Source organism: Pseudophryne corroboree, chromosome 10 (assembly GCF_028390025.1).
Source record: "Pseudophryne corroboree isolate aPseCor3 chromosome 10, aPseCor3.hap2, whole genome shotgun sequence".
Taxonomy (NCBI): domain Eukaryota; kingdom Metazoa; phylum Chordata; class Amphibia; order Anura; family Myobatrachidae; genus Pseudophryne; species Pseudophryne corroboree.
In genome coordinates, this window is record NC_086453.1 from 40692437 (window position 1) to 40718747 (window position 26311).

The 26311-nt window shown below is 47.3% G+C and overlaps 1 protein-coding gene across 2 annotated transcripts in view; it reads right to left on the minus strand.

The window, feature by feature from the left end:
• Window positions 1–26311, minus strand: part of IGLON5 (IgLON family member 5) — a 550261-nt gene that overhangs the window by 39164 nt on the left and 484786 nt on the right. For both annotated transcript variants that reach the window (XM_063942317.1, XM_063942318.1), the window contains exons 6-7: window positions 22719–22839; window positions 20621–20772 (exon numbers count right to left, since the gene is read on the minus strand). In XM_063942317.1, the coding sequence (XP_063798387.1) occupies window positions 20621–20772; window positions 22719–22839 (273 nt within the window). The remainder of the gene's footprint in view (window positions 1–20620; window positions 20773–22718; window positions 22840–26311) is intronic.

Below are 26311 nucleotides of genomic sequence, written 5' to 3' on the forward strand. Positions count from 1 at the left end.
CCCTCAGTAGATATGCCCCCAGTACTTATTCCCTCAGTAGATATGCCCCCAGTAGATATGCCCCCTGTAGATATGCCCCCAGCAGATATGCCCCCAGCAGACATGCCCCTGTAGTTATGCCCCCAGTAGATATGCCCACTGTAGTTATGCCCCCAGTAGATATGCCCCCTGTAGTTATGCCCCCTGTAGTTATGCCGCAGTAGATGCGCCCCCAGTAGATATGACCCCAGTAGATATGTCCCCAGTAGATATGCCCCCTGTAGATATGCCCTCAGTAGATATGCCCCTGTAGTTATGCCCTCAGTATACATGCCCCCTGTAGTTATGCCCCCTGTAGTTATGCCCCCAGTAGATATGCCCCCAGTAGTTATGCCCTCAGTAGATATGCCCCCTGTAGTTATGTCCCCAGTAGATATGCCCCCTGTAGTTATGTCCTCAGTAGATGTGTCCCCTGTAGTTATGCACCCTGTAGATATGCCCCCAGTAGATATGCCCCCCTGTAGATATGCCCCCAGTAGATGTGCCCCCAGTAGATATGCCCCCTGTAGTTGTGCCCCCTGTAGTTATGCCCCCAGTAGATATGCCCCTGTAGTTATGCCCCCAGTAGTCATGCCCCCAGTAGATATGCCCCCAATAGATATGCCCCCAGTAGTTATGCCCCCAGTAGATGTGCCCCCAGTAGATATGCCCCCTGTAGTTATGCCCCCAGTAGATATGCCCCCTGTAGATACGCCTCCAGTAGATATGCCCCTGTAGTTATGCCCCCAGTAGTTATGCCCCCAGTAGTTATGCCCCCAACAGATGTGCCCCTGTAGTTATGCCCTCAGTAGTTATGCCCCCAGTAGATATGCCCCCTGTAGTTATGCCCCCAGTAGATATGCCGTGCAGTTATGCCCCCAGTAGATATGCCCTCAGTAGATATGCCCTCAGTAGATATGTCCCTAGTATTTATGCCCCCAGTAGCTATGCCCCCAGTAGATATGCCCTCTGTAGTTATGCCCTCAGTAGATATGCCCCCAGTAGATATGCCCCCAGTAGTTATGCCCTCAGTAGATATGCCCCCAGTAGATATGCCCCCAGTAGTTATGCCCTCAGTAGATATGTCCCCAGTATTTATGCCCCCAGTAGATATGCCCCCAGTAGATATGCCCTCTGTAGTTATGCCCTCAGTAGATATGCCCCCAGTAGATATGCCCTCTGTAGTTATGCCCTCAGTAGATATGCCCCCAGTAGATATGCCCCCAGTAGTTATGCCCTCAGTAGATATGTCCCCAGTATTTATGCCCCCAGTAGATATGCCCCCAGTAGTTATGCCCCCAGTAGTTATGCCCCCTGTAGTTATGTCCCCAGTAGATATGCTCCCAGTAGATATGCCCCCTGTAGTTATGCCCTCAGTAGCTGTGCCCCCAGTAGATATGCCCCCTCAGTAGATATGCCCCCAGTAGATATGCCCCCTGTAGTTATGCCCCCAGTAGTAACCTCTGGTTCTAGGATTGGAGGGAGCTTCATGTCCGGCGATGCTCACCCCAAGTAAATGAAGAACAGAAGGCAGCATATGCCTGATGTGGCTTGAACCACAAGGCTAGAGGCTGGTTCTGGTGGTGGGCCCAAGGTTGCGCCTTAGGGGGAGTGTTAGGCGGTATTATTTACTGCAGTGTTACATAGATCCATGCCTCTTTGGCTGGTGCAGCATTTCCCACCTTACCTTCCCTATTGCTTGGTGCTCAGTGGTTTCGATTTTAATTGTTTTGGGGTGCACTCCTCTTCATGACTATATAGTGAACTGCACCACCCTTACGGGAGTGGCGACACCTCCCTCATGGTTGCGTTTAGAAGCGGGAGTTGGATACCGTAATTTTGTGTCGCTATAGGCACCACAGGCAGTATACCCCTTCAATGCATTTGTTTGCTGTTGTTAGTTGTGCTTTGTTGGATTTTGCTCAGTTCTGTGGCCTATCAATTTTTGCCAAAGCTGTCTCTGTGGGATAAATTTACTAAAGCTCGATTTTCATTTTGCAAATCAGAGCTAACCCCCTATATCAGACTGAAAATCGACTGAAAAACCTACTTTAAAAAGTAACGAAGGCGTGTTAGACTAAAACAGGTCATCAAACACACCATCAGTACTTTTCCACTGACGTCTATATAAATCTTTCATTTACCAGCAGTCAGTTTGAAAATCGACTCAAAATTGACCAAAAATAAAAAAATAATAATAATGTGGTTCACTGTGGCTGTAGGAATTATGGGCCTCATTCACAGATGGATGCTGGGCACATCACTCCTGCGTCTTAGGATTCCCCACCCCCAAGCGGTGACAGACTGCGGTTTTGGAGGCACTGCGTGGGACGAAGCAGGACCCATTCTGTCCTGCGCATGTGCAGGCACCCCACCATCGGAGATGCACACACACCAGAATTAGAGGAACCACAGCAGCTTCTTGCATGTGGTACATTTTGTCCAATAGAAAATCAACAGGAAGTGGTAGTCAATTTTTGACGATTTTGAATGCAACTGACAAAAACTGACTGACTTTAGACTTTAAAAAAACGTCCAGCATCGATTTTTTTTTATATATATCGTCCCTATATATATGTCCCTAAAACACCCTGTCCATGTTGATCAATTTTAGATTGTTTTTAAATTGATCTAAAATAGCTCTTTAGTAAATTTCCCCTGTGTCTTTATTTTAGTGTAATGAGCTTATTAGGGTTCTAAGATAAATTATGCGATCGGCACAGGGGACCCCTCAGACCATAAGAGGGTTATGAAAACTTTGCTGTGAAAAAGAAAAACTTTTCACCGCTTGATAAATTAAGTGATGCACTGTCCAGATTTCTCCACCACTAACCCCTTCCTAAATCGGACAAGAAGTTGCAATAGCCCGTCTCTGGAGAATGCGGCATTTGTGGCTGATCCCAGTTGAATAAGTAGACCCCTAACTCTTAAAGACCTATTAAATCTGCATTGCTTATAGCATTACATTAATGGGTGATATTAGCCTTAATATCTCACGTATAATGGCGTGATCTGGTGGGGGAAGCATTTTAATCAGAGATAGACACAGATCACTATATACGCAGCCATGTCTGCGTCCGTCTTTCCACATGCTGTGGGCTGCCCAGCACAGGGTAAGGCTGCCAAGCATGTGTGATAGGCCACCATCCGAAACATCGAATTAAGATCGACCTCTGGCTGTCAGGCGGTCCGCCGATATTTTTTAAATCAGAGCGGCTGCGTGACGTCACGCAGCTGCCCCGAAAGCGCCACTGGCCCGCCCCCGTTCGTTACACCACGCCCCCCCCCCCCCCCACAACACCGCATTGCCGCCTCGTGGACACCTGCCGCCGCCAATCACACTGCGGCCACATCCTTCCGGGATGCAGCTGCAATGTGTAAGGTCACACACGTGCACTGTGGCCAGTGCGCCTGCGCAGACCACCCAAATGTACATTTGAACGAGTCTTGCCAGATCGCACGCAATCTCAACAAAAGCGCAGCATGATTGACACGTTTTCTGGGAGTGGTCGGGGCCAAAGTCTGCATCTGCCGACACAGATTTACTGGCCTCCGCAGCACTCGGATCTGAGATGCTGCCGTCTTTTTCCGTCACACGCCTCCTGCAGCTTTAGAATATTTTTGCACAGCAGCAATTTCATCCAAAGACGCAGCTGCTGCGCAAAACCGCCTATCTCTGAATCACGCCATATTTCTTTGTCTACCAAGGGTTGCTGTCTGTGACCGCATACTGTGCCTGTCATTAGCCCGACATCGGCATCCTGAGCGGCGGAATGTCGGCGGGGGGCGGGGGGGACAAGCGCCACAAAGCTACGCACGCGATAGCTTCTATTCTCCCTCTATGGGTGTCATGGGGCAATCACTTACCTCGCCGGTAAACCGGCAGCGGTATGGTGGCCCTGTCGGGATTCTGGCGGTGGTATTGTGACAACCGGGATCATGATGGGCGGTATGCTAACCGCATATTGTGCCTGGATTCACTGTCTTGCTTCCTGGCCCAAGTCAGGAGTACTTACCGTGTATGAACCATTCAGTTTGAACCCAACACGCTCATTGGGTTTGGACGCAGACAGAGGACAGTATAAACCCAAACCGTCAACGATGAAAACTTTGTAGTTAACACAGGTCTAGATAAGCTCTGTTAGGGGCCATGGGGGCATTCCGAGTTGATCGCAGCCAGCAACTTTTTGCTGCCCGTGCGATCAACTAATCTCTGCCTATGGGGGAGTGTATTTTAGCATAGCAGGGCTGCGGTCGCTTGTGCAGCCCTGCTATGCTTAAAAAGTTTCTTGCAAAACAAGACTAGCCCTAGACCTACTTACCCAGTGCGACGGATCCAGCGATGAAGGTCCCGGTCCTGGCGTCAGACATCCGCCCTCCGATCGCCTGGACACGCCTGCGTTCTTCTTAGCACTCCTCGAAAACGGCCTCCAACGGTGAGTATCCGCCCCGGAACGCCTCTCCGCTGTCTATCTTTTTCCGTCCAGCGCTGCGTCTTTTTTTCCCGCTGGGCGCTCCGTTGCCTGGCGATGTCCGTCGCCAGGCAACGACGCACGTGGGCAATCCGCACGCCGTGCATGCGCAGTTCCGACCCGTTCGTACCGCAGCGAAGAACAGCTGCGTGCGAACGGGTAGGAATGACCCCCCATGTTCAGAGTGTGGTTTCTCAAAAAAAAAAAAAAAAAACCCAGATCCTTTACTCTATCACCCTTAAAAAAAGCCCCACAAACTAGAATTTGTAAACTTTCAGCCATCACGGACTAAAACATGTTTCTACATTCTCTGTTCCGTTGCGGTGACAGGTGCAACATGTAATGTATAGAGTGTAAGCTCACATGCTCACTAGAGATGAGCGGGTTCGGTTTCTCTGAATCCGAACCCGCCAGAACTTCATGTTTTTTTTCACGGGTCCGAGCGACTCGGATCTTCCCGCCTTGCTCGGTTAACCCGAGCGCGCCCGAACGTCATCATGACACTGTCGGATTCTCGCGAGGCTCGGATTCTATCGCGAGACTCGGATTCTATATAAGGAGCCGCGCGTCGCCGCCATTTTCACACGTGCATTGAGATTGATAGGGAGAGGACGTGGCTGGCGTCCTCTCCGTTTAGACACTTGATTTACTAATTTTGGGGAGCATTAGGAGTACTCAGTAGTGTACAGTGCAGAGTTTTGCTGATAGTGACCAGTGACCACCACTTTTATTTATAATCCGTTCTCTGCCTGAAAAAAGCGATACACAGCACACAGTGACTCAGTCACATACCATATCTGTGTGCACTGCTCAGGCTCAGGCCAGTGTGCTGCATCATCTATTATCTATATATAATATTATATATCTGTCTGACTGCTCAGCTCACACAGCTTATAATTGTGGGGGAGACTGGGGAGCACTACTGCAGTGCCAGTTATAGGTTATAGCAGGAGCCAGGAGTACATAATATATTATATAGTGAGTGACCACCAGACACACAGTGCAGTTTATTTAATATATCCGTTCTCTGCCTGAAAAAAGCGATACACACAGTGACTCAGTCAGTCACATACCATATCTGTGTGCACTGCTCAGGCTCAGGCCAGTGTGCTGCATCATCTATATATATTATATATCTGTCTGACTGCTCAGCTCACACAGCTTATAATTGTGGGGGAGACTGGGGAGCACTACTGCAGTGCCAGTTATAGGTTATAGCAGGAGCCAGGAGTACATAATATTATATTAAAATTAAACAGTGCACACTTTTGCTGCAGGAGTGCCACTGCCAGTGTGACTAGTGACCAGTGACCTGACCACCAGTATATAATATTAGTAGTATACTATCTCTTTATCAACCAGTCTATATTAGCAGCAGACACAGTACAGTGCGGTAGTTCACGGCTGTGGCTACCTCTGTGTCGGCACTCGGCAGCCCGTCCATAATTGTATATACCACCTAACCGTGGTTTTTTTTTCTTTCTTTATACATACATACTAGTTACGAGTATACTATCTCTTTATCAACCAGTCTATATATTAGCAGCAGACACAGTACAGTGCGGTAGTTCACGGCTGTGGCTACCTCTGTGTCGGCACTCGGCAGCCCGTCCATAATTGTATATACCACCTAACCGTGGTTTTTTTTTCTTTCTTTATACATACATACTAGTTACGAGTATACTATCTCTTTATCAACCAGTCTATATTAGCAGCAGACACAGTACAGTGCGGTAGTTCACGGCTGTGGCTACCTCTGTGTCGGCACTCGGCAGCCCGTCCATAATTGTATATACCACCTAACCGTGTTTTTTTTTTCTTTCTTTATAGTCATACTAGTTACGAGTATACTATCTCTTTATCAACCAGTCTATATTAGCAGCAGACACAGTACAGTGCGGTAGTTCACGGCTGTGGCTACCTCTGTGTCGGCACTCGGCAGCCCGTCCATAATTGTATATACCACCTAACCGTGGTTTTTTTTTCTTTCTTTATACATACATACTAGTTACGAGTATACTATCTCTTTATCAACCAGTCTATATTAGCAGCAGACACAGTACAGTGCGGTAGTTCACGGCTGTGGCTACCTCTGTGTCGGCACTCGGCAGCCCGTCCATAATTGTATATACCACCTAACCGTGGTTTTTTTTTCTTTCTTTATACATACATACTAGTTACGAGTATACTATCTCTTTATCAACCAGTCTATATATTAGCAGCAGACACAGTACAGTGCGGTAGTTCACGGCTGTGGCTACCTCTGTGTCGGCACTCGGCAGCCCGTCCATAATTGTATATACCACCTAACCGTGGTTTTTTTTTCTTTCTTTATACATACATACTAGTTACGAGTATACTATCTCTTTATCAACCAGTCTATATATTAGCAGCAGACACAGTACAGTGCGGTAGTTCACGGCTGTGGCTACCTCTGTGTCGGCACTCGGCAGCCCGTCCATAATTGTATATACCACCTAACCGTGGTTTTTTTTTCTTTCTTTATACATACATACTAGTTACGAGTATACTATCTCTTTATCAACCAGTCTATATATTAGCAGCAGACACAGTACAGTGCGGTAGTTCACGGCTGTGGCTACCTCTGTGTCGGCACTCGGCAGCCCGTCCATAATTGTATATACCACCTAACCGTGGTTTTTTTTTCTTTCTTTATACATACATACTAGTTACGAGTATACTATCTCTTTATCAACCAGTCTATATATTAGCAGCAGACACAGTACAGTGCGGTAGTTCACGGCTGTGGCTACCTCTGTGTCGGCACTCGGCAGCCCGTCCATAATTGTATATACCACCTAACCGTGGTTTTTTTTTCTTTCTTTATACATACATACTAGTTACGAGTATACTATCTCTTTATCAACCAGTCTATATAGTAGCAGCAGACACAGTACAGTGCGGTAGTTCACGGCTGTGGCTACCTCTGTGTCGGCACTCGGCAGCCCGTCCATAATTGTATATACCACCTAACCGTGGTTTTTTTTTCTTTCTTTATACATACATACTAGTTACGAGTATACTATCTCTTTATCAACCAGTCTATATAGTAGCAGCAGACACAGTACAGTGCGGTAGTTCACGGCTGTGGCTACCTCTGTGTCGGCACTCGGCAGCCCGTCCATAATTGTATATACCACCTAACCGTGGTTTTTTTTTCTTTCTTTATACATACATACTAGTTACGAGTATACTATCTCTTTATCAACCAGTCTATATTAGCAGCAGACACAGTACAGTGCGGTAGTTCACGGCTGTGGCTACCTCTGTGTCGGCACTCGGCAGCCCGTCCATAATTGTATATACCACCTAACCGTGGTTTTTTTTTCTTTCTTTATAGTCATACTAGTTACGAGTATACTATCTCTTTATCAACCAGTCTATATTAGCAGCAGACACAGTACAGTGCGGTAGTTCACGGCTGTGGCTACCTCTGTGTCGGCACTCGGCAGCCCGTCCATAATTGTATATACCACCTAACCGTGGTTTTTTTTTCTTTCTTTATACATACATACTAGTTACGAGTATACTATCTCTTTATCAACCAGTCTATATTAGCAGCAGACACAGTACAGTGCGGTAGTTCACGGCTGTGGCTACCTCTGTGTCGGCACTCGGCAGCCCGTCCATAATTGTATATACCACCTAACCGTGGTTTTTTTTTCTTTCTTTATACATACATACTAGTTACGAGTATACTATCTCTTTATCAACCAGTCTATATATTAGCAGCAGACACAGTACAGTGCGGTAGTTCACGGCTGTGGCTACCTCTGTGTCGGCACTCGGCAGCCCGTCCATAATTGTATATACCACCTAACCGTGGTTTTTTTTTCTTTCTTTATACATACATACTAGTTACGAGTATACTATCTCTTTATCAACCAGTCTATATATTAGCAGCAGACACAGTACAGTGCGGTAGTTCACGGCTGTGGCTACCTCTGTGTCGGCACTCGGCAGCCCGTCCATAATTGTATATACCACCTAACCGTGGTTTTTTTTTCTTTCTTTATACATACATACTAGTTACGAGTATACTATCTCTTTATCAACCAGTCTATATATTAGCAGCAGACACAGTACAGTGCGGTAGTTCACGGCTGTGGCTACCTCTGTGTCGGCACTCGGCAGCCCGTCCATAATTGTATATACCACCTAACCGTGTTTTTTTTTTCTTTCTTTATACATACATACTAGTTACGAGTATACTATCTCTTTATCAACCAGTCTATATATTAGCAGCAGACACAGTACAGTGCGGTAGTTCACGGCTGTGGCTACCTCTGTGTCGGCACTCGGCAGCCCGTCCATAATTGTATATACCACCTAACCGTGGTTTTTTTTTCTTTCTTTATACATACATACTAGTTACGAGTATACTATCTCTTTATCAACCAGTCTATATAGTAGCAGCAGACACAGTACAGTGCGGTAGTTCACGGCTGTGGCTACCTCTGTGTCGGCACTCGGCAGCCCGTCCATAATTGTATATACCACCTAACCGTGGTTTTTTTTTCTTTCTTTATACATACATACTAGTTACGAGTATACTATCTCTTTATCAACCAGTCTATATATTAGCAGCAGACACAGTACAGTGCGGTAGTTCACGGCTGTGGCTACCTCTGTGTCGGCACTCGGCAGCCCGTCCATAATTGTATATACCACCTAACCGTGGTTTTTTTTTCTTTCTTTATACATACATACTAGTTACGAGTATACTATCTCTTTATCAACCAGTCTATATATTAGCAGCAGACACAGTACAGTGCGGTAGTTCACGGCTGTGGCTACCTCTGTGTCGGCACTCGGCAGCCCGTCCATAATTGTATATACCACCTAACCGTGGTTTTTTTTTCTTTCTTTATACATACATACTAGTTACGAGTATACTATCTCTTTATCAACCAGTCTATATATTAGCAGCAGACACAGTACAGTGCGGTAGTTCACGGCTGTGGCTACCTCTGTGTCGGCACTCGGCAGCCCGTCCATAATTGTATATACCACCTAACCGTGGTTTTTTTTTCTTTCTTTATACATACATACTAGTTACGAGTATACTATCTCTTTATCAACCAGTCTATATATTAGCAGCAGACACAGTACAGTGCGGTAGTTCACGGCTGTGGCTACCTCTGTGTCGGCACTCGGCAGCCCGTCCATAATTGTATACTAGTATCCAATCCATCCATCTCCATTGTTTACCTGAGGTGCCTTTTAGTTGTGCCTATTAAAATATGGAGAACAAAAATGTTGAGGTTCCAAAATTAGGGAAAGATCAAGATCCACTTCCACCTCGTGCTGAAGCTGCTGCCACTAGTCATGGCCGAGACGATGAAATGCCAGCAACGTCGTCTGCCAAGGCCGATGCCCAATGGCATAGTACAGAGCATGTCAAAACCAAAACACCAAATATCAGTAAAAAAAGGACTCCAAAACCTAAAATAAAATTGTCGGAGGAGAAGCGTAAACTTGCCAATATGCCATTTACCACACGGAGTGGCAAGGAACGGCTGAGGCCCTGGCCTATGTTCATGGCTAGTGGTTCAGCTTCACATGAGGATGGAAGCACTCAGCCTCTCGCTAGAAAACTGAAAAGACTCAAGCTGGCAAAAGCACCGCAAAGAACTGTGCGTTCTTTGAAATCCCAAATCCACAAGGAGAGTCCAATTGTGTCGGTTGCGATGCCTGACCTTCCCAACACTGGACGTGAAGAGCATGCGCCTTCCACCATTTGCACGCCCCCTGCAAGTGCTGGAAGGAGCACCCGCAGTCCAGTTCCTGATAGTCAGATTGAAGATGTCAGTGTTGAAGTACACCAGGATGAGGAGGATATGGGTGTTGCTGGCGCTGGGGAGGAAATTGACCAGGAGGATTCTGATGGTGAGGTGGTTTGTTTAAGTCAGGCACCCGGGGAGACACCTGTTGTCCGTGAGAGGAATATGGCCGTTGACATGCCAGGTGAAAATACCAAAAAAATCAGCTCTTCGGTGTGGAGGTATTTCACCAGAAATGCGGACAACAGGTGTCAAGCCGTGTGTTCCCTTTGTCAAGCTGTAATAAGTAGGGGTAAGGACGTTAACCACCTCGGAACATCCTCCCTTATACGTCACCTGCAGCGCATTCATAATAAGTCAGTGACAAGTTCAAAAACTTTGGGTGACAGCGGAAGCAGTCCACTGACCAGTAAATCCCTTCCTCTTGTATCCAAGCTCACGCAAACCACCCCACCAACTCCCTCAGTGTCAATTTCCTCCTTCCCCAGGAATGCCAATAGTCCTGCAGGCCATGTCACTGGCAAGTCTGACGAGTCCTCTCCTGCCTGGGATTCCTCCGATGCATCCTTGCGTGTAACGCCTACTGCTGCTGGCGCTGCTGTTGTTGCCGCTGGGAGTCGATGGTCATCCCAGAGGGGAAGTCGTAAGCCCACTTGTACTACTTCCAGTAAGCAATTGACTGTTCAACAGTCCTTTGCGAGGAAGATGAAATATCACAGCAGTCATCCTACTGCAAAGCGGATAACTGAGTCCTTGACAACTATGTTGGTGTTAGACGTGCGTCCGGTATCCGCCGTTAGTTCACAGGGAACTAGACAATTTATTGAGGCAGTGTGCCCCCGTTACCAAATACCATCTAGGTTCCACTTCTCTAGGCAGGCGATACCGAGAATGTACACGGACGTCAGAAAAAGACTCACCAGTCTCCTAAAAAATGCAGTTGTACCCAATGTCCACTTAACCACGGACATGTGGACAAGTGGAGCAGGGCAGGGTCAGGACTATATGACTGTGACAGCCCACTGGGTAGATGTATGGACTCCCGCCGCAAGAACAGCAGCGGCGGCACCAGTAGCAGCATCTCGCAAACGCCAACTCTTTCCTAGGCAGGCTACGCTTTGTATCACCTCTTTCCAGAATACGCACACAGCTGAAAACCTCTTACGGCAACTGAGGAAGATCATCGCGGAATGGCTTACCCCAATTGGACTCTCCTGTGGATTTGTGGCATCGGACAACGCCAGCAATATTGTGTGTGCATTAAATATGGGCAAATTCCAGCACGTCCCATGTTTTGCACATACCTTGAATTTGGTGGTGCAGAATTTTTTAAAAAACGACAGGGGCGTGCAAGAGATGCTGTCGGTGGCCAGAAAAATTGCGGGACACTTTCGGCGTACAGGCACCACGTACAGAAGACTGGAGCACCACCAAAAACTACTGAACCTGCCCTGCCATCATCTGAAGCAAGAAGTGGTAACGAGGTGGAATTCAACCCTCTATATGCTTCAGAGGTTGGAGGAGCAGCAAAAGGCCATTCAAGCCTATACAATTGAGCACGATATAGGAGATGGAATGCACCTGTCTCAAGTGCAGTGGAGAATGATTTCAACGTTGTGCAAGGTTCTGATGCCCTTTGAACTTGCCACACGTGAAGTCAGTTCAGACACTGCCAGCCTGAGTCAGGTCATTCCCCTCATCAGGCTTTTGCAGAAGAAGCTGGAGGCATTGAAGAAGGAGCTAAAAGGGAGCGATTCCGCTAGGCATGTGGGACTTGTGGATGCAGCCCTTAATTCGCTTAACAAGGATTCACGGGTGGTCAATCTGTTGAAATCAGAGCACTACATTTTGGCCACCGTGCTCGATCCTAGATTTAAAGCCTACCTTGGATCTCTCTTTCCGGCAGACACAGGTCTGCTGGGGTTGAAAGACCTGCTGGTGACAAAATTGTCAAGTCAAGCGGAACGCGACCTGTCAACATCTCCTCCTTCACATTCTCCCGCAACTGGGGGTGCGAGGAAAAGGCTCAGAATTCCGAGCCCACCCGCTGGCGGTGATGCAGGGCAGTCTGGAGCGACTGCTGATGCTGACATCTGGTCCGGACTGAAGGACCTGACAACGATTACGGACATGTCGTCTACTGTCACTGCATATGATTCTCTCAACATTGATAGAATGGTGGAGGATTATATGAGTGACCGCATCCAAGTAGGCACGTCACACAGTCCGTACTTATACTGGCAGGAAAAAGAGGCAATTTGGAGGCCCTTGCACAAACTGGCTTTATTCTACCTAAGTTGCCCTCCCACAAGTGTGTACTCCGAAAGAGTGTTTAGTGCCGCCGCTCACCTTGTCAGCAATCGGCGTACGAGGTTACATCCAGAAAATGTGGAGAAGATGATGTTCATTAAAATGAATTATAATCAATTCCTCCGCGGAGACATTGACCAGCAGCAATTGCCTCCACAAAGTACACAGGGAGCTGAGATGGTGGATTCCAGTGGGGACGAATTGATAATCTGTGAGGAGGGGGATGTACACGGTGATATATCGGAGGGTGAAGATGAGGTGGACATCTTGCCTCTGTAGAGCCAGTTTGTGCAAGGAGAGATTAATTGCTTCTTTTTTGGGGGGGGTCCAAACCAACCCGTCATATCAGTCACAGTCGTGTGGCAGACCCTGTCACTGAAATGATGGGTTGGTTAAAGTGTGCATGTCCTGTTTTGTTTATACAACATAAGGGTGGGTGGGAGGGCCCAAGGACAATTCCATCTTGCACCTCTTTTTTCTTTTCTTTTTCTTTGCATCATGTGCTGATTGGGGAGGGTTTTTTTGGAAGGGACATCCTGCGTGACACTGCAGTGCCACTCCTAGATGGGCCCGGTGTTTGTGTCGGCCACTAGGGTCGCTAATCTTACTCACACAGTCAGCTACCTCATTGCGCCTCTTTTTTTCTTTGCGTCATGTGCTGTTTGGGGAGGGTTTTTTGGAAGGGACATCCTGCGTGACACTGCAGTGCCACTCCTAGATGGGCCCGGTGTTTGTGTCGGCCACTAGGGTCGCTAATCTTACTCACACAGCTACCTCATTGCGCCTCTTTTTTTCTTTGCGTCATGTGCTGTTTGGGGAGGTTTTTTTGGAAGGGACATCCTGCGTGACACTGCAGTGCCACTCCTAGATGGGCCCGGTGTTTGTGTCGGCCACTAGGGTCGCTAATCTTACTCACACAGCTACCTCATTGCGCCTCTTTTTTTCTTTGCGTCATGTGCTGTTTGGGGAGGGTTTTTTGGAAGGGACATCCTGCGTGACACTGCAGTGCCACTCCTAGATGGGCCCGGTGTTTGCGTCGGCCACTAGGGTCGCTAATCTTACTCACACAGCTACCTCATTGCGCCTCTTTTTTTCTTTGCGTCATGTGCTGTTTGGGGAGGGTTTTTTGGAAGGGCCATCCTGCGTGACACTGCAGTGCCACTCCTAGATGGGCCCGGTGTTTGTGTCGGCCACTAGGGTCGCTAATCTTACTCACACAGCTACCTCATTGCGCCTCTTTTTTTCTTTGCGTCATGTGCTGTTTGGGGAGGGTTTTTTGGAAGGGCCATCCTGCGTGACACTGCAGTGCCACTCCTAGATGGGCCCGGTGTTTGTGTCGGCCACTAGGGTCGCTAATCTTACTCACACAGCTACCTCATTGCGCCTCTTTTTTTCTTTGCGTCATGTGCTGTTTGGGGAGGGTTTTTTGGAAGGGACATCCTGCGTGACACTGCAGTGCCACTCCTAGATGGGCCCGGTGTTTGTGTCGGCCACTAGGGTCGCTTATCTTACTCACACAGCGACCTCGGTGCAAATTTTAGGACTAAAAATAATATTGTGAGGTGTGAGGTATTCAGAATAGACTGAAAATGAGTGTAAATTATGGTTTTTGAGGTTAATAATACTTTGGGATCAAAATGACCCCCAAATTCTATGATTTAAGCTGTTTTTTAGTGTTTTTTTTTCGGTGAGGTTTTGCCAAAACGCGTTCGAACCCAAAACACGGCCGCGGAACCGAACCCAAAACCAAAACACAAAACCCGAAAAATTTCAGGCGCTCATCTCTAATGCTCACACCCTGTATCTTGCTGCAATTCGCAGTGACAGTGGAAGTATAACAACGTAATAAATACGGTACAAGCAGAGCGTCTGGCACCCCGCGGGCACCGACTCGCACTGCACAGAGCAGGCTATTAGCCGTCCTAATGAATGGCAAAGGAGATGTTATTACTGCCACAAATTCCGCTCGCTGAGTAATCACAGAAGGAGAATTTTTCACATTTTAAAGGAGGGGGGAAGAAAAAAAGTAATGAAAAAAAAAAAAAAGAAGGCCCATAAATGAGTGATTGGATGGAGGAAACATTCCGACGTGGATTGGTCTAGCAGAAGTATGCGCCTGGAGGGTCCCAATTTCCTGACTTCAATTCAGCTTCTGCCGCTGCTGTTTCGATAAGCAAGGTTACTGACACTCCGCTGCAGGGGCCTGGGGTAAGGATCTGTCATGTAATGAAGGGAGGGAGACTGCATTCGTTTAACAGTTGCACAGGAACACAGGGACAGCGGGGAGTTACTATTTAACCCTGTTACTAAAATGTTGTCCAAATAAGGATCTAAATAACATTGTAAATACATTTGTGAGGGTGTCAGTCGCTACGGTTACAGTACATGTACTAGAAACCAATTGCTTGTTTCTTTCTGAATCCTTCATTAATAATATAGAGTAGAAATTGTTTTGGAGAGAGGGGGCTGGCTAGGGCCAATTGTCCTCAGTGGTAAGGGGTGTGGTTTGCATGGTCACACCCCACTGGGAATAGCGGGGCCCTCTGTAATGCCACGCTGAAGAGGGGCGCAGCCACACCAGACAGGGGACGTGGCCTGGATTGGACTGGCCCACAGGGGTACGGGCCCCACTGCTTGAGGGCCCACCACCTCCTATAGGGATCAGGTTCCTGACTGTCCACTTGAATTATACATTATACATACTAGGTTACTTTATACTGCACAGGACTATGGTGTATCTTCTACAGTGCACTGATGTTATCAGGGCCAAAACGAGGATTTTGGTCTCCTGGGGCAAGGCAGTAATTTGCCACCCAGGGCACGTGTCCTCTTAGCTCCCCCCCTAGTTTCAGTCCTGATGATATTATCCTGGTATATTATCATGCATGCACCAGGGGAGAATGCAGGATTTCTGGGGTGGGGATTTCCAAATGTTTGATCGTAGACAATTGTCTTTTAGCCCATGAAGGATGCATAATTAGCATGTAACGCTAACGAGCTATAGGCTGCCCCAAACACAATGCAGTTTAGGTAATACAGCACATCAGACAGATGCATGCCCAATGCTCACAGTAAGTCACTTACCAGATTCTCTGTCTGTTGAGGTGATTGAGCTCTCAGATCCACAGTCACACACACAGCAGACCTGGTGGGAATATCTGCTGCCACTGGGCATGTGCAGCTCCTCTATTCCACCCTTTATACTGCATGTGGTGGCCGCTGGCAAGGCTGTGGGGAAGAAGGGGTGGTTCTGTGCAACTGGAAACCCCCCTGCGTTTGCCTATGCATATTACATAACTACACAACCCTAACCCACATTAGACAAGCCAATAACATGGGGTCCCACAAGACAGCCCCCAGACTTGACGTTTAACCCACTCCGCTGTCATGCAATTGCTCTGTTTCTCTTATAGGCCCTACACACTGGGCGATAATACTAAAAGATATGAACAATCTCGTTCATTAATGAACGAGATACCGTTCATATCTTTCAGTGCGGAGGCACCAGCGATGAACGATGCGCGGCCCCGCCCTCGTTCATCGCTGGTGCCCCGTCGCTTGTGCATGCAGACCAATATGGAGGATCTCGTTCATGTTTGCCTGCACTGCTATGGAGCCTGGTGACGGGGGGAGTGAAGAAACTTCACTCCCCCAATCACTGCCCCCCCCCCCCCCCCGCGCGTGCACCGCCGGGTGGCCCGTCGCCCATATCCGCCGTCGGGCAGCTCGGCGGCGGATCCCGCAGTGTGTAAGGCCCTTTACAGGAAATGCTTTAGGCCATACTTGCCTACTCTCCCGGAATGGCCGGGAGGCTCCCGAAAATCGGGTGACCCCCCGAAGAGCAGGCACGTCTCCCGATTTGCGGGGTCCCAGCTGCCCGGCCGCCCACTTAGTGTGTAAAGTGGGCGGTCCGGGCAGTTGATGACGTGATTCTTGCTGAATCGCCTCATCATAGCCATGCCCCCTGCAGTGTAATGCCGGTGATCGTGGCATTACAGAACGGGGGCGTGGCTTAAAGGAGGCATCACCGTGACCCCGCCCTTGCTCCACCCCGCCCCCTCCTCTACGTCACAGCCTCCCCTACCCGCCCTCTGAGCCGACCTGGCTGCTCTCTCCTGCAGAGAGCAGCCAGAATGTCGGTAAGCATGGTTTAGGCGTGTCACTGCAAGCAACTGCGTATAACAATCATCAACCGCTCACACTGCAGACCATACGATGGTGTGGCCAATGATGGCATCTAAAGACGCACCAAGTGGTGTTTCAGTGCCTACGGGTGCTGACAATGGGCATCATAGTCCTTACACAATCTAATGCACAGATCTGCACCAGGGAAGCTCTGCAGCAGCATCTGCAAGAAGAGACTGCAGCAAAATGAGCAGCCACCAATCACCTGCCTGTACGTCTCTATGTGTATATATGTGTATTACTAGTATTACATCTTCTCCCTATGCCGAAAAGAAACTTTCTCACTATCAACTTGAGTAATGGGAATCACGTCATTGACTTTCATGGATCGCTGGGTCCTGTTCAGGTTGCATTACTGTCTATTGTTTCCTAAAACTGATGAAACAAATCTTCCGCATGAAAATAAATAAAATTAGGATCTGGGGGGAATTCTTTGATCTCCGCTCAGAATGAAAATGAAAGCTGAGCACACAAAAGGCGCATACGGCGGGGTGCGGCGCTAGGAGTCGGCAGGAGAACAATCCCTACAATTGGATCTGTCTCAGCACAGGGGATTTGCAGGAACACGAAATAGGAAAAAAAATCTATAAAACCCCCCCTTGAAATGAAACTGAGTCTGTGGAGGTTCCGCGAACGGCTGAACAGGAGGACAGGAGTCTGAGCATATGGTGCAGGGAGTCAGTCACACATTGCAGGCAAGCGACAGAGTCTGGGTAATCCGCCCGACACTCCAGACTTGTGACACCGAGAACGTTCACAGCATTCTCTTACTAAAATACGGTTTCATTTGCAAATGAACAAATGTTTCTCTTTATGACTCAGGATCTCTTTATAACACTTATCCCCATGTTTAGTTTCTTTAACCAAGGCTGTTGCGCAATGGTTACTCATAGCTGCTATAATAAATATAACCTAACTTATATTATAACAATGCTGGTTGCTGAAATACACACGTTTCTTACCTGGGCTGAGGGGCCTATTTACTAAGCCTTGGATGGAGAGAAAGTGTCCGGAGATAAAGTGGCAGCCAATCAGCCGTGTCACAGGCTGTGTTTAAAAAATGACAGTTAGAAGCTGATTGGCTGGTACTTCACCTCTGTCTATCTATTACTCTATTGGTTGTGGATTATTGGGTAGACCCTAACTAGGTCGACAGTCATTAGGTCGACCACTATCGGTCAACAGTGAGTAGGTCGACACCTGGAATAGATCGACATGGCCATGAGGCTGACACGGAAAAGGTCGACATGGAAAAAGGTTGGCATGAGTTGTTTTTTTTAAAATGTGGTGTCGTTTTCTTCGAAAAAAGTGACGGAGAACCCCAATTAGTGCACCATGTCCCCTCGCATGACGAGCGACTTCGGGCAAGGTGCCTCACTCCGCTACCGCTGCGCCCAGCACGGGTTACTATTCCCGATCGTAGTCCACGTGGATAGTAAAGTAAGAAAAAGTTTCATTTTTTTTTTTTAAAAACAAAACCTCATGTCGACCTTTTCATGTGTCGACCTACTGGTCATGTCAACATAAACACCATGTCGACCTAATGCATGTTGACCAATAGTGGTCGACCTAATGACTGTCAACCTACGGGAGGTCGACCTACAGACTGGATACCTAATTTATCGTAAATGCACATATATAAAATCACAGTCTTAATTCTCAGCAAGCCCCAGAATTAGGCCACATGTGTGGGGTTCAGGGACGGAATGGGGCCGTGAAGGAGCCCTTGAATTTCACAGTGCATGTACGACAAGGGGGCGTGGTCACAGCTGAGGGGGGGGGGGCGTGCCATGAGTCAGGGGAGCCTGGCCTTGCGGCACACCCCCATCTATCTGTGTGCCCAACGCAGACAAGCGGGAGGGTGGTTGAGCTGCGAGCCGGAAGACTGCGCTAGTCGGCAAGGCCAGCACTCTATGTTACCGGCCTGGCCCTGCAGGCCATTAGCCTGGCATTTGCCAGAAGTGCCAGAAGAACACTGGTGGGATCCCACTGTCATTACAAACCATAGTAAAACACACCCAGTGCTTACCATCTAGAAAAGCATTTGGGTTCTTCTCTTGCTTGCTGGACTGATTGTCAGGACAGAGAGCCAACTTGCCACCTCAGTGGCCTCTGGGGTCACTAAAGCCCCTGACCATTATTTTCCTTCTTTTTTTTTAAAATAAACATAATTTTCAACGTGTACTCCCCCAAACCCTTGGTGACAAAATGAATCAATTAAAATACATTTATATCTACTGTATATCATAGTCCATTAAAGTCCAAAAAAAAACCCCAAAACACTTTTCTCTTTTTCATATAAAGGTAGTCCAAATAATAACACCCCACCACCACCAATAGAGAAATCACTTTAAATAAAAAAAACACACAACCCCCCCCCCCCTCACTTGCACTATGAACAACATAGACCATCACTGCCAGCCAACCAGAAGCGCTTCCTCACCTGGCTGCTTGTGATTGGCTGATGACAAAGGGTAGTAAAGCTTTTGATCATTTCATATTAAGGGTTCCATATAACAGAGACATAACCCCTTTAGCTCTCCGTTCTGTGTTTAGCAAACAGCAGTAATGTTTATGGCTGCACAGAATATGCCGTCTATAGTGTAGATGATGTCCCCATTGTACGGTTTCCATTGACAGTAGGTACTCAGCAAAAGCCTTTCTGGCTTCACAAAGCCTTTTGCTGAATGTCCGTCGGGTGGAAGGCTGGAAGCACAATGTATATGTGCAAATTATGACAAGCAGTAAAATAAAATAAAAAATAGATGGAATTTACCCATATACTATTCTAGGTACAGAAACTGCCTCTGCAGATTATACATTTCTAGACAGTAAGCTCCTTGGAACAGCAAACAATTTTCCTGAAGCAGTAAATGGCCTGATTTGTTTGTTTTGGGAAGATTAACAATGGGGGTAATTCCAAGTTGATCGCAGCAGGAATTTTTTTAGCAGTTGGGCAAAACCATGTGCACTGCAGGGGGGGCAGATATAACATGTGCTGAGAGAGATAGATTTGGGTGTGGTGAGTTCAATCTGCAATCTAAATTTCAGTGTAAAAATAAAGCAGCCAGTATTTACCCTGCACAGAAACAATATAACCCACCCAAATCTAACTCTCTCTGCACATGTTATATCTGCCACACCTGCAGTGCACATGGTTTTGCCCAACTGCTAAAAAATGTCCTACTGCGATCAACTTGGAATTACCCCCCATGTGTATTGAATTTCAATTTGCAAATAAACACATTGCACAGTCAGTTTCATGCTCTAACTGCAAAGAATCCTTTCTGCTGATGATGATTAAACCTCCTTTCTTCCAGCTGCAGGGAGTGACCTCATACCCCTTGCGAGGCAATTACATTTAAGAGGTATTCACAGAATTTTATGTCTCAAGTATCAACCAATAATATATTTATATACACAGCAAAACTGATTGTATCTTCTCTACTGTAAAGGTAATTTTGGAAATCAATCTTTCTTTCTTTCTTTTCTATTTTGTGAAAATGTAACTGCCTCAGCTATGATGTACAAAGGGACTAAATTAATTATTTTCCGCACCACCTGACCAGCTGTAGACGCGGCAGGCCTGACATATAAAGCTGGACACGTTTTACAACCTGCACCGTCCTCGCTGTTTTAAATGGTTAAAAAATTCTGCAGGCAGAGACGTTTCCATACCATTCAGATGAGTGAATTACCTTAAGTGCTAGACTAATGAGAGCCCCGCAGGTTGTTTTCTCTGAATTGTGTTGGCTACTGATGCCTCCGCGCTCCAAGGTTGGAAAGCAGAACCGGTGCAATAAAAAGCAAAAGTGCCATTACTATACTTACTTTGTAGTCGCAAACTGGTATTATATGAGCCGAGTTTATTAGATGCCAGGCATGTGTAATTCCCATAATGCCTCGAGGTGACATTTGAAAACAGGAGCACGGACCAAGTCCTCTCGTTCTGGATTTTTAAGCCTTCAATTCCTGCGGTCAGCCTGCCGAGGACAGCAGACAGGAGACACAAAGAGGGAAGAGAAGTCATTTCAGCAGCAGGCCCCATCACAGCTGTCTCAGGGTATTATTCATTGCAAAACTAAAGTGCTGTATTCTGTGTACTGTGTGCAATACGGTGCCCCCGTCACAAACTAAGACCCACTAGATCTCGGGAAAGGGTGAAATAAATGATATATGGATATGGGATATATACTCGATTAAAGGCTGATTTTGAGTTGGGCGCTTTTCTGTACAATCGCTGCAGCCTACTTACTGCCGCTTTATGTAAATGTGAGATTCCTCCCATTTATGCCAATGATCCATGCCGCTGAATATGGAAGCCCATCCCACCCACAGTTTTTACATCTGCAGCGATCATCACTAGTATCTGGACTTGCTCCCGTCCAACGTTGGGCAACGCGCTACAGTCCAGAGCGGGACTCGGCTACAACACTCCAAAGATACCCCCACAAGACTAAACCGTTTGTACGGTCGCCACCCAGTTACCTCCCAGAGGCCCAAATGTATTAAAAGTGATAAAGTGGAGAGTGATAAACTACCAACAAATCAGATACTGTCATTTTTAAAACATAGTCTGTAACATGGCAGTTAGGAGCTGATTGGCTGGTACTTTATCTCTCTTTATCCGTCTCCTCTTCATCACTTTTTAAGGCTTAATACATGTGGACCAGAGTCACTCCTTTCATGGAATAGAGCGCCCGCACTGGCGACCTCCTTCTGCGCGCGTACGCCTCATTCTGCACATGCAGTCAGAGAAAGCGCAATATGCTCATGTCGGCATTCCCACTTGTGTCAGACTCAGGATTCAGGTCCTTAGTATCTGTGATTAGCAGGTGGGAACATGGGAATGGTCTCTGGTCTGCAGCAGTTTCAGGAGTTCCTGGCTTGCTGGATACCGGTAGTTGCCACTGAGCTGGTGATGGAATGAGTGTTGCTGAGATTGGTCAGCAGCCCGCGGTTTGTTTGCCGTCTTGACTCACTGGGCCTAATTCATGATTGTACAGAATTGCACAGCCGCAAGAAGCTATTCCATGTTATTAAAATTTTAATGCAACAGGAGGCGTCTGTAGGAGATAGACTGCTCCTGTTAGCATTTACGAGATCTGAGGACGTTGTCTTGGATCACCATCATGACCATCGGTTTCAGGCACAGGCCAACCTGAATCGGCTGAAGCCTACGCAGGTTGGCTGTAGGATCCGGGCACCAGGGTCCAGGAAGTCTGCGTCTGCCGACACAGACCCTGTAACCATCTCGCCTTCAAAACAGGGATGTCACAATCCCGTTTTGAAGAACGGTGCCACCGCCCGCTCCGCCCCCCCCAAAAAAAAACTCTGCAGCCTGTCAATCTTGCTGCAGCTGTCAGGAGCTGCGAGCGATAACGCACGGTCTTGTGCCTGCGCAGACCCAGAAACTTCTTGCAAAACTAAGATATGTTGGCTGGAAACAGTTTGTAGGCAACAAGGTCAGTTCCTCTATGTGACTGTTGAAATATTCCCCATCAACCAATCGGATTGCAGCCATCCTTTTATAGAATGTACAAGATAGACGATAGCTAGAGTGTGACTTCCACTTGTTCTCTATGGACGGTGTGATAATCTCCCCCCTTAGTGATAACTGTGTTGCTCCGTGTTGGTGATAATCAGCGGAGTCCCTAGTCGTTCTGCTACTGGCAACCCCTTCTGGTTTCTTACCAACAGCATTTGCTTACATGTCGTGAGCACAAGTATCGTGTGCATCTAAGCACTATTACCTCTATCCTCCAGACATTTAGTTTTAGATCTCTGCACTGTATAAGGAAAACAGTCACTTTTAAAAAACAAATCCCTTGCTGACTCTGCCCAGCAATGTGTTCCCTGTGACAGCAGCCTGGGCATCCGGCGGTGCAGGGCAAACCACTGCGCCGCTCTGTGTCATCCTGGTACTTACCGCTTATCGTCCTTAAACCATTCAAACTCTGCAGGTGGCTCGGCCATGGCCTGACAGCGGAGTACCGCCGGTTTTCCCACCGGTGTCTTGGCGCTCTTCGCATCCGCAATGGTTGGGGGGTCTGAGAAAACGAAGGAGTTAAAGAAAACATGTTAATGGATGGTTCATGAATGAGCTGAAAGATCTCATTTGTGAAAACTGCAGTCACTAATTAACACTAGTACTGACGTCTTCAGTTTCTTGGTTTCCCTATAATATCGTGAGCTTGATATGCGCATAAAAACAAAAAATGAATGTATCAGAAACAAACACACACAATGGAGATCAAGGTGCGACACTCGCACTGAATGGCAGCTAATCAGCGATGACCTTTTACCTGCCCTATGCAAGTGAAACGGACGTAATTCATTAGGTCGGTGAAACGTCCGTGGATCATTAGGTTGGCCAATATTTGGTTCACAGTTACTACTGTATGTGAACCCCATATGGCCAACATGCACATGGCCATCATGGTCAAAAGGTTGACAGGGTCAATAGGTTGACAGTGAAAAAGGTAGACACCTGAAAAGGTCAACATGTAGAAAAGGTTCACACAGTAAAAAGGTCACCATGAAAATGGTCTACACAAAAAAGTTGACACATTTTTTTGCATTTAGGGCCCATTTTGTATGTTTAACCACATGTGACACCACAATTAGAGTACCGCGTCCCCTTGCATGGGTCACTTCACTCGCCATGCTTTGGGCAAGGGGCCACGCTCCGCTACCGCTGCGCTCGGCACAGGTTACTATTCCCAGTCGTAGTCCACGTGGATGGTAAAGAATGAATAAGTTGCAAAAAATGGAAAAAATGTATTTCTGTTGACCATACTCATGTCAACTATTTGAATCTGTCTATCTTTTGTACCTGTCAACCTTAAGCACTGTTGACCTTTTATATGGCGACCTGTTGTACCTGTCTGTGATTTTTTTGCACTTAAAGTTAATATCTGCAGTATAATTAGATTAATGCAGATTAATGTGCTATGGTCTGTCCTGAGACTGATGCGATCAGTCCAAAACATACTAGTTAGTAGGGATGGCCATTGATGGTTATCATCAATGATGATATGACAAGTAACCATCAATGGCTGCCAATTATGCAGTGGATGACCATCGATGGTTTCCACAACCGATGGTCATCCCTGTTATTTCACTGACTGGCACATGTGCCAATCAGAACAAGGGGCAGGGGCTTTGTGGGTGTTGGGGGGCAGAGCTATGCTCCATGTCTCAGCACCTCGTAAAAATAAACAAACAATGGTTATGCCTTGCCATCAATGGAGGGAAACCAATGTGGTCTCCCCCATCGATGGCAAACATATTCTACATTGGCCATAAACCATCAATGATTTTGAATCATCGATGGTCAAATGCCATCCCTGCCAAATAGCCACATTGTTTACTGGGCGGGGAATTGCTTCAGGTATCATGCCCAGAGCTATTCAATAAAACAACATTTTCCCTGCATGGTAAACACAGGGTTAACACGTGCTAATCCATGAATTCCACGTGCCTTTTCTCGCTGACTTTTCCTCGCAGTCCCCCTCTGTACTTTAATGCATGGGTTAATTGCCGCTAGTTGAATCTGCGGCCGCCAGTAATTACCCCGTAGCTAATTGGATTTATCCCCAGGTAGTAATAAGTAAAAAGTCCTGGGGTCACAATGTGCTTTTTTCACTTTTTTTGGAGTTATTTTCTACAGATATCGATGCCTGCATCTCTTCCCCTGCTCTGAAAGTTCTCTGGGAACATCTAGAGGATGCAATCATGAGTACGCAACTAAAGGTTATGTTTAAACATTTATGTAAATGATACACAGTGTTTAAGGCAGTGTTCCTTTAAACCCTTATGTTATTGTTTCAATGGAGAACATTTTAATTGGCTGTTAAATTATACAGTAGATGTAAGATTACAGATTGGCGCGGATAGACCCATTGATTTGAGCATGTTTGCGCGTTGTTCAGACTCTGTTATTACCGAGGTAAAAATATTATATTTACAATGTAACTCTGATTTTTTATTTTTATTTGCTTAACGCACATAACGTGTTTCCCTCTTTGCTTGGAGTTACAGACTGCTCTCTCTCTGCCGGGATCACATCTGATTGCTGCATTCCGTCTTCTGATATAGAGACAAATATAAGAAGGAGCCCATTCAGCTCTGCCCGGATTGCTAGAAAACAGCCGCCTTCCTGCACTTCCTATGAATGATATAGCTGGGCATTTCACCTAGTTATTGTAAAATTACATCTTATGTGCTCTATGCCCGCTGTTTAGCCAGCATTAACTTTTGTTTCATGATTCCGGGCAAGCAAAAATGTGTCCCTTCCATAAATAAATAATCTCTTTTATTTTTTATGGAACTATCTGGGATAATATCTGGCCTTAAAAAGAAGTATGCAATTGACCAGAGACTTTTGCTGGTATGCAATGTATTAAGGGCCTAATTCAGACCCGATCGCTGCAACGGCAGCAATAGCAGTCTGAAGCCCTTTGAGGAGTGCGCCCTGTGAAGCCCAGTGAGATGCGATAGCGTCTCAGGGCTGCGGTCTTCTCTGCCTGAATGACAGGCAGAGGCGGTCGCAGGGCGGGACTGGGCGTGCCAACAGCATTAGAACGCCGTTGGTGGGGTGCGGAGGCTGCGTTGCATGGGTGTGCCGCGTAGGCTGCGTGATGTCACACGCAGCCGCTGCAAACCGGAATACGGCGGGTAGCCGCCTGTTAGCGCACGTGGGAAGGGGGGGGCAGGGCCTGATATGCGGGGCAGACTAGCCCTGTGCCGGGCGTCACCCCGCATGTCTGAGAATCTAAATTTAGAACATCTACGATCAGCTCTGAGTCACCCCCTATATGCAGCGGGTTTGTCAGCTGCTGTATCTGAACGCATTCACATCTCTTGTTCAAATCTCATCACATCGGCGCCCAGTCGTTAGCAACCTGTCCAACCTGTTTCAGACATAAGTTTGCAACACGTGCTGCAACTGCAGCAAGTGCAGCTGCTAAACCGGCGGAATGCCAGGTGAGAATCAAACCGGCATTGCATGGGTTTCAATTGGCAGGGGCATAGACAGCCACGCCGGGCCCCGGTAATGAACGGGTGGTGTGGTCTAAAAATAACAGAATGTTAAAAATAACTTGTGGCCCTGCACGCTCCACAGGGGGCACCATTCTAATGCAGGGGGCAGGAGGGGAAGGCATCGGCTTCCTACCTTGCTTGCAGGAAGCACCATCTTCCCAGCGATATTTGAGAAGATGACGCATGTGCAGTGCACTAGAGAGCAAAGATCTTCACTTTCAATGGTGCTGATTCAGACCTGATCGGTGCTGTGATAGCCCTGCGATCGCCTCTGCCTGATTGACTAGCAGAGGCGGTTGCTGGGCGGGAGGGGGCGGGCCGGCGGCATTTAGCTGACGTTTAGGGGGCGCGGTACGGGCAACGCAGGCATGCCTGGACCGTTGGGGAGGTGGGCCGCGGTGGCTGCGTGACGTCACACGCAGCCACTGCGACCCGGGCAGCGACAAATAGCTCCCTGCCAGCGTGCAGGAGCTGCGC